General features: G+C 42.4%; 1 protein-coding gene and 1 long non-coding RNA gene across 2 annotated transcripts in view; one reads left to right on the top strand and one right to left on the bottom strand.

The window, feature by feature from the left end:
- The window catches only part of LOC147249641 (uncharacterized), a 15,986-nt gene extending 2,760 nt beyond the window's left edge, over positions 1-13,226 (top strand). The window contains exons 2-3 of the long non-coding RNA XR_015119171.1: positions 13,008-13,049; positions 13,184-13,226. This is a non-coding gene — a long non-coding RNA (uncharacterized LOC147249641). The remainder of the gene's footprint in view (positions 1-13,007; positions 13,050-13,183) is intronic.
- LOC147249642 (uncharacterized) lies at positions 4,780-6,969 on the bottom strand. The gene is made up of 6 exons (XM_086223964.1): positions 6,568-6,969; positions 6,236-6,345; positions 5,568-5,623; positions 5,393-5,424; positions 5,224-5,308; positions 4,780-5,067 (listed from the first exon to the last, which is right to left on the bottom strand). The coding sequence occupies exons 1-6, from the start codon at positions 6,836-6,838 to the stop codon at positions 4,938-4,940; spliced, it is 684 nt and encodes a 227-aa protein (XP_086080090.1). The 5' UTR covers positions 6,839-6,969; the 3' UTR covers positions 4,780-4,937.
- Positions 13,227-13,520: the final 294 nt, after the last annotated feature.

A 13,520-nucleotide genomic window follows, 5' to 3' on the forward strand; every position in this document is an offset into this window, starting at 1 on the left:
GTCCAAAGTAGTCGACCCCCACGTTGGTGAATGATGGATGATTGGGAAGGATCCTTTCCTTTGGCAAATATGCCATTGTCTGCTCCACCATCTTAGCATTGTGTCTTCTACAGAAGCAACATTCCGCCATGATTTTCCTCATAGCTGTATTAGCATCGGCAATCCAGTACAGTCTCCTCAATGGGGGCGCTACATGATTATAGCCACTATGGCCGAGTTGTTGGTGAATGTGCTTCAAAATGAGAGTTGCTACATACTGGTCATTGGATAGAATCAGTGAATGTTTAGTTTCCTCTGGCAAAGCACCCTTTGATGAGTGTGCAAACTCCATCTGTTCGGTAGGTAAATTTATATTCAATTCTTTATACAGTATCTTTACTAGGGCTGTAGCGATACACTAATCTTGCGATACGATACGATACACAATATTCATCTCACAATACGATAGATATCACCATATTCAGCTCACAATACAATTCGATACACTTAACATCCTTTTCTGAAAGATTTTAAAGGGACAAAGTGATTTTGGTGACATCTTGTGAGTGTTCCACTGACTTGGATTGAATTAATTGAACTGAAAGCATCAATTACACAATATACGGCTCTGACTGGCAGCTTGCAAATGCTGGACAAAATGAATCAAAGATGTGGTAAGAAAATTAGTTTCATTTATTGTAACTGAGTGCAAATTGTAGCTTGCAAGCTTTTGAAAAGTAAAGTGAACAATGGAGAGTTTAAGTGCAGCAAGTGGCCTTCTTTGGCAGCTTTTTTAGCTTGATACTGAACATATGAGGTAGCTACTAGCCAGTCTAGTCACCAGGTTAACTAAAAATAAACCATGGCCGACAATAATTCAATTCGCGGCTGACTATAGCATAGCGGGGCTCCATTGCATTCATCATTCACCAAAAGCCGGTGGTTTCCAACTGAATAAGGTCTCAAATCCTGACAAATAAAGTAGGCAATGGACTACATAATTTTCTGTGATCTCGGTGAAGAAGATGGAACTTGTGGCAACCACCGCCGTCACTGTCCGGCGTGGTTTGTTTCGAGTCACATCGCAGCTTCTTTGGCCCGGTCTCAGTGAGCATTTCCTTGACCGAGTGATGACATTTTAAGTGGGCTCGCAGGTTGGTGGTATTTCCAGAGTTGTTAACGTCGGTGTGACATAGTTAGCAAACCGCCATACTTTTGTCTAAATCGTCCCTTTCCTTGTTTTTTAACCCAAAATGTTTCCACACCTCTGCGTTTAAGCATGCAGCCGCTGGATTTATACTCACCGCCATTTTCCTTAATCTCTCAGCTCTAACCAGATGAGAAAGGCGTTGGCGTCTGCGTAACTAGAAATGCTCTACGGCGACATTAGCGGCTGGCAGACCGAATTGCTCTTCCTGCAAAGTGCGGGACACGGGGGATTTGAATGGGGCTTAATGTATCGATACTCATGGCTGAAAATAGCAGTTATTTAAACGTCTAACATTAGACGTCTATAAATAGACATATATTAGTCAATTTATTTATATAGCGCCAAATCACAACAAAAGTTCTCTCATGACAGTTTACAAGTAGAGCAGGTCCAGTACCACACTCCTTCAATGAATTTACACCCAGCAATTCTCCATCAGCAAGCACATCCTGCAACCGCGGCGACGAACACCTTCCTTTTAACTGGCAAAAATGCGGAGCAGACCCAGGCTCGATGGGGACGGCCTTCTGCTTTGACCGGTTGGGGGGAAAGAGAGCAGGAGAGCGGGCAGAGACAAAGACAGATAATGGAGAAAGACAGATATGCAGAAGGAAAGAGACGGACAGAGATAAAGAGAGAGAGAAAAGAAGAGACTGATGGACAGACGGGTTATTTAAACGTCTAACTTTAGACGTCTATAAATAGACGTACATTAGCGGTTATTTAAACGTCTAACTTTAGACGTCTATAAAGAGACGTATATATGTTAACATTTGTAAATATGCCCTCAGTTGTATTCGTGAAATGTTTTCTTTCTGTATTGTTACAGAGGCAAACCTATGTTGAAGCAGGTACAGTATTAACTGATGGACAATGATAACAGCCAATAAGATGCACTGTCGGTGACACATGCCATGTGTATACTGTACATTCATGGGTGTGTCCAATAATGTCTCACTGAGTGAGTGAGTTGTTCCAGTCAAGACGAACTGATGCCCTACTGTGTGTCATTCCTCCGTAATTATTCACAATTTCGGTTAGGAGTTACTGCTGATACATTGAAAATTATTTTATGAGCTTATGTGAAAGAGACACTTTTGGTAGAATTTTTCCTTCCTTGAATCGATCCTAGTGCTAGCTAGCACCTATAGAGTATGCTAGGAATAACAAACTGTTACATTGAAAAATGACTTGCGAGTGTCGTAGCTACTACGCTACTCGATCAACTCTGCTTATTCCCCAGTGTATGCATGCGCACTAAACCCCCATCCCCAACTATCTTGTTGGTGATTGGCTGGAACGTGGTTTGTTTTGTTTATGTGCATATCCTGTGCCCTCAGTGTTTGTTTGCCGTTTGTGAGCCCTGTGTGTCTCAAGAGACCGGACTTTTTCATAGTGTATTCAGGCGGCAGGCGGCCAGCAGATCAAGGGGAGATACCTACGATTTTAGACAAAAATGAATTCGCGCTGAAACCATGCAACAAGGCTTCGTGCACCTTTAAGGAACCAAGCTACTGCTACCCTCGGTCTCCTCAAGTCTGAGAAGTGGGCAATAAGACGGTTGCTACCAGTAAGAGAATCACGCACATTAACTGCACTCACAACAGCTTCCCTTTTGACCTCAGCATTGTCTACTTTGAGTGCAGTATCCATTGCAGTGGCTGGTCAGTCCTCTACTGGCCTACAGAGAAACCCGGGACCGCCAATCCACCTGTTGTTATCAATGAAGTCCCCAATCCTTAATCCTCCAGATGCATCATCTGCTGGGTTTTCCTTGGGATCGATGTATCATCACTGTGATGTTTTTGATGCTTCTGTTTTAGTTGAGACCCTGTTTTGCCACAAAGGTGTGGAAACGCTTGTCTCCATTCTTTGAATATCTCAGGATGGACATGTTATCCGTCCAATAGACTGATTCTTGCAGTTGAATCCGCAGCTCTGTTCTAAGCATCAGATCAATGCAAACAGCAAGAACAGCAGCAGTGAGCTCCAAGTGAGGAATGGTAATTGCCTTTAAGGGTGTGACTCTGGCTTTGCCCATCAGGAATCCCACATGGAAATCATTTCTGTTGTTTTGCATTCGAAGGCAAGTAACAGTCCCAAACCCAGTCTCACTAGCTTCCGAAAAGTGGTCAAGTTGGCATGTATGATCTTTCCAAAGCCCTTTGGTATAATGCACCTTTCTACCTTGAACTTGGACAGCATATCCAACTCTGCCATCCACCTCGCCCAGTGATCCAGTATGTCAGGAGGAACCGCGTCATCCCATCCAAAGTTTCTTCTGCAAAGCTCCTGCAACATGATTTTAGCAGGCAAAAGGACGGGTGCAAGAAAGCCAAGTGGGTCATACACTGAACTGGACACTGACAACAGTCCACGTTTGGTGCAAGTCTTTGTTATAGGCCAGGAAAATGCTCTTTCTATGTATGCAACAGCTATCTTGCACTTCCAGCCAAAATGATCTTGTAGCAGCTGCTTTGCTTTAGCATAGCTGTACTCGGTGTCATGTGAAGGCAGCTACAGACCAGCTCACTTGGCTGATCCCTAGTGAACTGCTCAAGGTAGTATGGACAGTCACCGTTACTGGCGTTCTCCTGCACTCCTTGTTCAAATGCTCTCATAAAAGAGATATACTGCAGCAGATCTCCATCAAATAAGGGAATATCTCTGGCTGGTGATGATGATAAGTGTTGTTGTTGGACGAGTGCTGATGTGATTTCATTTTGCCTTTGCATAACTGTAAGGAGGTCTTACGACTTTGCATGCCTCAGATCTGTTGGTTGAATGTTGGGCTCCAGAGTCGGCATTAATGCCTCCCTTTCCTGTGTACGACGGCTTTGTCTGTTTGGAGATGTCCCCTCATTTGGTCAAGTTGCAAGATGTTGGCTAACTCCGTGGGGTGGCCTTATAGTTGGGAATGGCTTACTGCCTGGCAGGAACAACTGCTGGATCTGCTGGGGTTTAGTAAGGAATGGGAAACTCCAAAGTTCCCCGATGAAACACACGACATATTAAGAGCGGTCAAAAAGCTATGTGTGCTCCTCCTCCGTCAAGCAACACTTGACACCCACATGAAAGTTCCACCTGTATTGTGTGAACCCAATTAGGGTAGAGCGACACCTAGTGCCCCAATTAAAAACAATCAAACATGAATCCAAATGCCTCCCAGAGTATAATCGGGCATTTAACTGACACAATTTTTGGCGGAAAAGGGGGGGTCTCAAAACTGTCCTCCCGGCCATCGTTTTCCTTTTGTCCACGCATACTTTATTTTTGTAAGTAGTAAATCAATGAAAATAATTTGGCATAAGGAACACATTTTCCTCAATGACGTTCCAAATGAGTGAAATCATGATTTTCAGAAGGGAAACGATAAACGTGGACTGTTTAATCTTGTTCTTCCCCACATAAATGATTGAGGATGATCCACTGTGAGAGAATAGCACAGATTTTGTTTTTGTGTTCGGAACATGTGAAAGGAACACGCTGTATTAACTGACACACTCGAAACGTTCTGTTTATTTTGGTTGTACATTTACAGTTGCATGTACAGAATTCACAACTTAATGCATTTATGAAAGTGATTCCCTATTTGTTTTATTTAAAAAAAGAAACTTGTCACAGAAACCTCATGAAAGACAGCTTTATACTGTAAAAAAAAATCCTTAATAAACATGGAAGTAAAATGTTTATTTGAGTGTTGCTTGTTAAAACAATTGCCCCAGCTGACTCTGCTCGCTGATCTGGCTCATTTCCTCAGTGTGAGAGTGAGGAACTCCTTCCTGGTCTCAGGGTCCTGGTTGAAGCTTCCCATCATGACGCTCGTAACGGTGCTGGCATTCATCTTCTGCACGCCTCTCATCACCATGCACATGTGACTGAACACACACAAGTAACACTGTTGAATTTACTGTGAAACCCCTCAAGGTCAACTTATGGTGGCCCCTCATGAGAGGATAACCGGACATTACACTTAAATACTGCTATTTATTTATCCAGAACATATAAACCCTCGATAGAAACGGAATCCTTACACAGCCTCGATCACCACTGCCACCCCAGCCGGCTCCAAGGCCTCGGAGATGGCGGAAGCGATCTGTTTGGTGAGACGCTCCTGAACTGTGGAGAGACCAACACATTTAAATACAGAGCAGAATGACTGTTGTAATGAAAGGAAATAAAGGGACGTCAACGGTGTTTTACCTTGAAACCTCCTGCTGTAGATCTCAACAATTCTGGAAAGATGTAAAAAAAAATAAAAATAATAAGATTGGCTCTCTGAGACTCCTCTTAAGAAGCAGTATAGGGTTGATTTTAAGCTTTAGATCATGTGGAGGATCAGGTGTGGATCAGGGTGTGTAGTTATGAGGCGCTGTACCTTGCAAGCTTACTGAGACCAACCACTTTCTTGTTTGGGAGGTACGCGATGTGTGCCTGAAAGATTGAAACAGACTTATTAAAATAATGATAGCATTGTAGATTACTGAATGTACAATAATAGGTGCTTGTGAGAAAGCAGTGACAAAAGCACTGACAAATAATCCAATTTAAGCGTAAAACTGTTCACTAAACATCCAGCAGTAAACAGCTACAAATGTGGAGTTTGTGTTTGTCTCCACCTGCTGGATTTACATGTAACATTCTCTCTCGTTACACTCTGAAATATCTTTATTTTTATACGTCGGTAAGCAATATTAATTTTAGCCACTTTAAGGTACTTGAATCAGTGTCACACAGTCTCTCCATTAGGAAACATGTTGTTCTTAAAGGACGAAAAAAAAAATCAATGAACAAATTCCATCACATTTTTAAGTAACAAATATAAAAATTGATCATTTCCTCAAATAAATAATGAATTTAAATATGAGGCTTTTATGTGAATCCTCTGGTCAGGACCCCAAATTAAAAAAAACAAACAAAGTGAAATACAGTGGTACAACACACTCATATAAAAACTGATTAGATTTCATGCTGTTTTTGATGCCAAATATATATTCAAATTCAATTCAAAATTATTAGGAATATATGCATTTTAGAGTACATTACCTTTCCAAAGAAAGGTACCAGATGATGTTCGCAGAGAGAGAACAGCTCAATGTCCTTCACAATCACCATCTCCTCGTGGTTTTCATCAAAGATGGCATCATTCAAGATATCTGTGGGCAGATTTAATCTTCACACTCTGACAAACATGTTTCAGAATCTGAAAATGGGACCAGCGCAGCTAACTCTCTATTGTGGCAGTGAGACAGAAAGAAAATTCACTAAATGTTGTCTTTTATCTCTTCTGGCAATCTATTAAAAGAAACATTTGATAAAACCTGTGACATATTGGGACTGAGATTTGAACCACCAGTGAAAGAAAATCCCTTTCTCACCTTGTGGCGTTTCCTTGTAGCCTTTGGTGAGGAACTGCATAGCTTTGGCTGCACGTTGCGGCGTACGTAGGAGTCCCTCCCGCTCCACGTCTTCTCCAAGCTCACTCAGTACTGTGCTGTAAGCTTTTTCTAGGTGACATAATTTGGTTGCATCTGCTGAATCCTTGGAATCCTTCTCTTCTTTGCACACGCTGCTATGTTTAACCTCAGCACACATGTTCAGATACTGGTTGACTACTCTGTTCATGTCTGAGGCATGTTGGTACTCCATCCTGGCTCTTTGTTGAGGGAACGATACTGTCAGATGACGTGAAACCAGTCTGAAGCTTCCTTATTGTCTCTGTGGAATCTGAGAAGATGAAGCTCTGGTTATAAAGCCTGTTGTTGCTCCTCAAGGCTACGAACGAGACCTCAAGACAATTTGGTGCAGAAAAAATTGCTTGTGAATCATTTACCCGTCAGATGACTTATGATTTTCACACACACACATACACGGTGTGTAATTTGCATAAAAATCTAATTCTAATTGTCTTGTATCTAATGGTGCACAGCAGCATTTGACACAACATGTGATTGGTGTTAAATACCTAGAAACCTCATGTCCTGACTTGAGGTCACAGCAATCTTGCGTGCCCTGGAACAATCGCCAGGCTGGAACAGTCTCCTCATCAGCTGTTGACACCACTATCGTGAAATTACTTTAGTTTTACTAACAGGACATTCTTTAACAATTATTTTTGTTTATAAAAATGACCATCTAGGATTATTAGCCGTTTACAACTCAAGCTTCCAGTAAGCGTCACACGATATAAGTCGCATCAGTCACACACTGAGTTCCATAGATTCTTGCAAACCAGTTGAGTCCCACTGAGGCAGTGATAGTCCAACAAATCCAAATACTGACGTTGCATTAAATGAGGATAAGGGAGAAGAATTCTTCAGTTTGGCAATGCAAATAAAAAAATAGTAGTAAAAATGGTAGGATTTCAGTATGTTTACTAATTAAGAAATACCAGTAAATGTACTAAAAATAGAATATCTGCACAAATTTTAAGAAATATTATTTGTGGATATTTTGACACAGTTTGATTGTAATATTAGAGGAAATGTTCATTTCTTTTACATCATACTATTTCCTTCTATATAGGACTTTAGTGGGGATGTATTTGGGGAAAAAGATGTCAGAGCAAATCCAAAATATTTATGTGAAATAGTGGTTTGACACATAAACCTGCACTTCCCTGATATTTGAAAATTAAATGAGGTCACAATACAGTTTTGGTTCATTTTCGATCAATTGTGTTGCCCTGTTAACAATGTAGTGTGTGTGTGTGTGTGTGTGTGTGTGTGTGTGTGTGTGTGTGTGTGTGTGTGTGTGTGTGTGTGCGTGCACGCGCATATGTAGTGTTCACCACCTCATCATAAGATGTTGAGGTTTATTTGAATGTAGGTTGTAACATCAGGTGATATCGGCGCCGTGTCAGGGACAGTGACAAATGAGGTCACCATGTTGGTGAGGTTGCTTATCTGCTCCTTCACCTTCCAAAAGCTCAGTTTAGCTCACTTCCATTGTGTAGTGCTTCCTTCTTAGCCTTGTTGCTGGTTTCCAATGTTTCGCGGCTTGTGCTCAAGCAAGTTGTGAGACTCTTAGTTCAGACCTGGCCCTGCTGGCCCCGACGCATCGCGAGTGATGTGATTGCAAGTGGAAAGGTGAGAGAGTGAGTTCACACATTAAAATGCACCTCCACTTGTGATTGAATTTCACGTTGCCATCCTACACTACTGTACTGTCCCACGCGTTTTGTGTGTGTGTGTGTGTGTGTGTGTGTGTGTGTGTGTGTGTGTGTGTGTGTGTGTGTGTGAGAGAGAAAGAGAGAGAGAGAGAGGCTCCTTGTTGATACTATGGTCATTGTGTGCTCTACACAGTCCAAACGCCCAGCTATTGTCTCTTATATCCTCTTGAGTGAACCAGACACTGCTGTCACCCAAACTGATACGCTCAGTGAAAGATTTCACTTCCTGACTTTGTGCTTGGATTTGATGCACCTGAGATAGTGACAGGATGGCGTTCCAGCAGGATACTGCTCTTTACTTCCTCCCTGTGAAGCAGACCATTCCATATCCAGGGCAGGGTGGGAGGGGGTCCAGGGAAGAGATGCATCCTGATTATCCTGAACATCCACACAGTCAACATTACCATGATTTTCTTGATTGTCTTGAGTTTCCTGATTGTTCTCCTCCTCTTTGTCCAGTTGCACTGGTGGAAAGGGACGGGACTGTTGGGCAGATCGCCAGGAGTCAGCAGTGGTGGATGAGAGAGGGGGCTGATCAGGGTTCTTTTGGTGAAAGTCAGCAATGAGTTGAGGGTCGACAATAAAAGTAGCAGGAACCCAAGACCTTTCTTCTGGCCCATAGCCTTCCCAGTCAACCAAATATTGCATGCCTCACCGACAAGAACAAAGAAGGCGTCGGCCAGCATAAACAGGCCCGCCTTCAACCATGCCAGGAGGAGGGGGGGGAGGAGTTTGGGGTACCAAGGGACTTTCTGGAGCGGTTTGATTCTGGAGACATGGAAGGTGGGATGAATACATATAGACTGAGGGAGTGTGAGAGTGGATGAAGGTTGCCAGCAGGAACCTGATGGGATGTTTTTTGTTGGTTGCAAATAGGGCTGGTTTGACAAATTCACACACATCCTCTTCCATTGTGGGCCACCAGAACTGTTGTGACAGGAACTCCTTGGCTCTGTGTACCCCAGGGTGACAGGTGAGCTTGGATGAATGTGACCACTGCACAGCTGACCTTAATGCTGCAGGTACAAACAGATGATCAGGGGGGCAAGCACTGGGTCCAGGTTGGTCAGCTGAGTCAGCTTTGACTCTTTCCTCAATGTCCCAAGAGAGTGAGGCAGCAAGACTGGAGGGGGGCAAAAGAGGGGCAGCCTCAACTGGGGAATTTCCCTTCAAAAACTGACATGACAGAGCATCGGGCTTGACATTTCTGGACCCAGGGTGGTAGGATAGAGAGAAGTTGAACCATGTAAAAAGGAGTGACCAGCAGGCTTGATGTGAGTTTAAGTGTTTGGCTGTGTAAATGTTCTCCAGGTTTTTATGATCTGTCCAGACAAGAAATGGAACATTAGTTCCTGTCAGCCAGTGCCACCATTCCTCCAAGGCTAGTTTGACTGCTAGCAGTTCTTGGTTTCCATCGTTGTAGTTTTGTTCTGCAGGGGTCAAGGGGCAAGGAAAGAAGGCACACGGGTGGAGCTTCTGGTCTGAGGCTGAATGTTGAGACAGCACAGCCCCCACCCCCACATCAGAGGCATCCTCTTCCACCACAAACTGTTTTTCAGGGTCAAGGACATGCAGAATGGGAGCAGTGGTGAAGCGTGCCTTTAGAATTTCAAAAGCCTTATTGGCTGCAGGAGTCCAGGAGAACAAAGGGAGAGGGAGACCTACACAACATGGGGAGAGGTGCAGGTGGTTGAGCCGGTGTGGCGGAGGAGGTTGGCTGAAGGAGTGAGAAAGTGAGTGGTGATGCGTTCAGGGTGACACAGAAAAACCAGGGGTGAAAGACTGCAACCCGTGACACTCTCCATGATCATGTGATGCATGTTTACATTTTTTACTGTGCAGAAGATAATCTTAACAGGCAGTAAACTGGGAGGATTTCCGATAACCAAAGAATATTAGTGGAAATAGTGATGGCCAAGTGTGACTGTCACCAGACTGACTGGAATCACAGGCACTGCAGGAAAGGAGCTTCAGCTCCAGAGCATTTTGGTCAGAGTTAGAATCTCATTGGTTGATAATACTGAAAAAAACTTTGGAGTGATTTTCGTTTTTAGTTCTATTTTTATTTTATTTGTTGTATCAACTGGTCAAAACTCCAAATTATTCCATTCAGAATCATTTTAGTATTAAAATAGTTGCTGATTGATTTTCTCTAAATTTGCTTTCTATTAATAGAGAAACAAAGTAATTACTTAATTCTAAGAAGGCATTAACATGCATGATCAACTTCACAAACTTTCCAGAGTGGTTTCCAATGGTAATGTTCAGAATTATAATTGATTTTCCAGTGTAACAAACCTCAAGAGAATCTGCAGTGGAACAGAGAACCTCACAAAATGACTTTGGATTGAGCTAAATGATTTGATGGCTGCGGAAAAGGAGCCAACTCATGCTACTGCCGCAAAGTTTCCTCCTCATTTTTATGAATAGTTATTCAGCTGAATATCAGTTGTGTTTTTCTTCAGTTAGTGAATATGAATCTATAATATTCACTGTCTTTAAGCTCTGTTTTCATTCCCATCAATAATATCGGACTCATTTCGCTATCTTCTTGCCAACTGTGTCGGCCATCTGCCACTGAGCAGGAAATGCACAGAGGCTGTCAGCTGACTGCTACGAGCTAGCAGCTAGCAAAGGCTCAAGGAAAAGGATAAGAGTGACTGGAATTAACTCAGAGGTCAAATCTGTCAAGAGTAAACATAGTGAGACAGGGACAGGGACATGGGACTGAATGTCGAAGAAGAAGATACATATGATGGTTGGGAAAGAGAGTCACACTGAAATCTTCAGCTTCAGAGGGATATTTTCATACAGCTTAGCAGCTGCATGTAGTGACGTACCAACTCACTTTTGATGTCTAAAGGCCGAAGTGATGTCATAGCATTCAAACAAAGACATGGTGTCCAATTAGCATACAAACCCAATCAGAACTGTCCTCTATCTAATGCCATGGAGTAGCATTTGACTGATCCTCTGATTTGAATTTAAATCCCTAAAGGTCTCATGCTCTGATCTGAGGTCCATGAGGAACATTTCATGTTTAATCATTAACAGTCCTCTGTCGTCTTTGAAGCAGAGAAATGAGCAGAACCATCGCAGAGGGATCACACAAGATCAATTTGTCATGTTTCTTCATGTCAAATTCTTTTCTTTGTCAAGCAAAGTCTAGTAATTTTATAAAGTATTATTACTAAGCTAAATGTTAGCTTTTAATGATCTTGATTTCAGGTGACAATGCGCAGCTCAAACATCCTGCAGTGTGTGATAGCTCGGTTAAAGCTCTCTAATGCTTTAGTGGTGAAAAAAATGAGAACGTCTCGGAGAGTCACTTCTTCTGCTCTCGTGCTTATTTGTTGTTTTTGTGTTTGCATGCTGATTTTGTGTAACTTCAGCCCTATTCACAGTATCCATGGTGACATAATATTACAGGGTGCACAGAGGTGGGAAATTAATTATGGTCCCATTGTATTTAGTGTCACAGTCACTCCACGCACAAGGACAGATCTGCCTAAATGGAGCCCGCTGCTAACACACGCTGCTAACACACGCTGCTAACACATCTCAGATTAACTATTCAGTCACTGGCCTCTTCACTAAGTGCACTCAGACACACTGACACAACCAAATGAAGCGGCAATAAATGTATAAACTAATGCGCGTTTCTATATTGAAGTTGTAGTTTTACAGTGTTGTTGAACTGGACTGAATTATACTGAGAGGCGTTCTTAATTTTTTGGCTGCCGAATGAAAGGCCCGTTCAGTATAATTCACTGCTCTACAACACCTCCGTCCACTGTGACCTCATTAATACCGTATAATTACACAGTTGCCGATGGCCCTTTTACGTTAAAGTTGTAGAAGTTTCAATTAGGCAGAGAGACCAAATTAAACACAAGGTGGTCCACAAATTACGTTTGTGTAACACAATCTTCAGAAGCAAATTAGGTTAACCATTAGTTCAAATACCAAAAGTGTCGTGATTACAAGGATTTTTATCAAACCAAATCTATCTACAGTACCACAAATCTGAGCATGAAGTTTTAGTTTTAAACTAAAATCCCAGGATGAGTGATTCCAGTTGTACCACGGCATCAAATAAAAGAAAATGTGAAATTCATTTGTGAGCTTATATAAGTCGCTAAAATAAACGAAGCACACTGTTTTTTGGTTAGTTAATCAGGCTGATTGGTGGCCCAAAGTCTGTTTTGGTGGGATGACTTTTGAGATGTTTCTTTTGCAATAACCTTCTCTGGCTGATCAAAGGAAAACACTAGGAAAGCAAACAAAACAAAAACGAGTGAGAATAACTTTATCGTGTTGCTCTGCTAGGTTTTCCGAATGTGAACAAACCAAATGGATCAAATTCTGATGGTGAAATGAATCACTTCATTGTTGTGCGACGCTCAAAAACCACTCTTTTACTGCAGCAACACTACAAACGGAGTCCACAGCTGTTTAAGATGACTCTTACTGTCAGAAGGTGGAGACAAACGTGCAGCACTACAGTTTTTTGTGCAACAACAAAAAAGGAGGGTTGAGCACTGAGAGGTGTGTGAGATGCCAGGTCAGGGGACACTGAAGCCATCACTTCATGGAACCATGAAACATGGCAGATGTGGTTCCAACAAGATGTTACTTCTGTTTCAGGCTCACATAGTGAACCTCCCAAATAGCAAGTGTGCAAGGCAGGTACTGTAACACACACACACACACACACACACACACACACACACAGCAATGTTGACTAATCGTCTGGCTCTTTATTGCTTCATTGCATTATTCTCTGGTTTTACATGTGTGTTATTTATTCTCCACATTTGAAGAGCATCACCGGCTGCAACCACGTGAGGCCTTGGAGCCACCTGGAGCAGCAGTGGTGAGTGACCGGCCTTTCTTTAATCCCCAGAAAAAACTCCACTCATCTGGCTCTCATAGCTCTGTGATCGTCTACAATCGTGGAAAAAAAATCATAAAAAAAAGGCCTGATATAATAGTTAAGTGGAGGATTGTATAGTTTGATGATGATTCAAGCAACTGTCTTTGAGCATTTCAATCACGCACACATGGTGATGAGAGGTGCTCCAGTCTCATTCTGGTAAGATTCAATAAAGATTCCAAGACCAGTCAAGTTCCTCTCATCATGGATTTAAAAAATGTAAC

Source organism: Aulostomus chinensis, chromosome 14 (assembly GCF_037954235.1).
Source record: "Aulostomus chinensis isolate RoL2024-O1b breed Wild chromosome 14, RoL_Achi_v1.0, whole genome shotgun sequence".
In the NCBI taxonomy this organism is placed as follows: domain Eukaryota; kingdom Metazoa; phylum Chordata; class Actinopteri; order Syngnathiformes; family Aulostomidae; genus Aulostomus; species Aulostomus chinensis.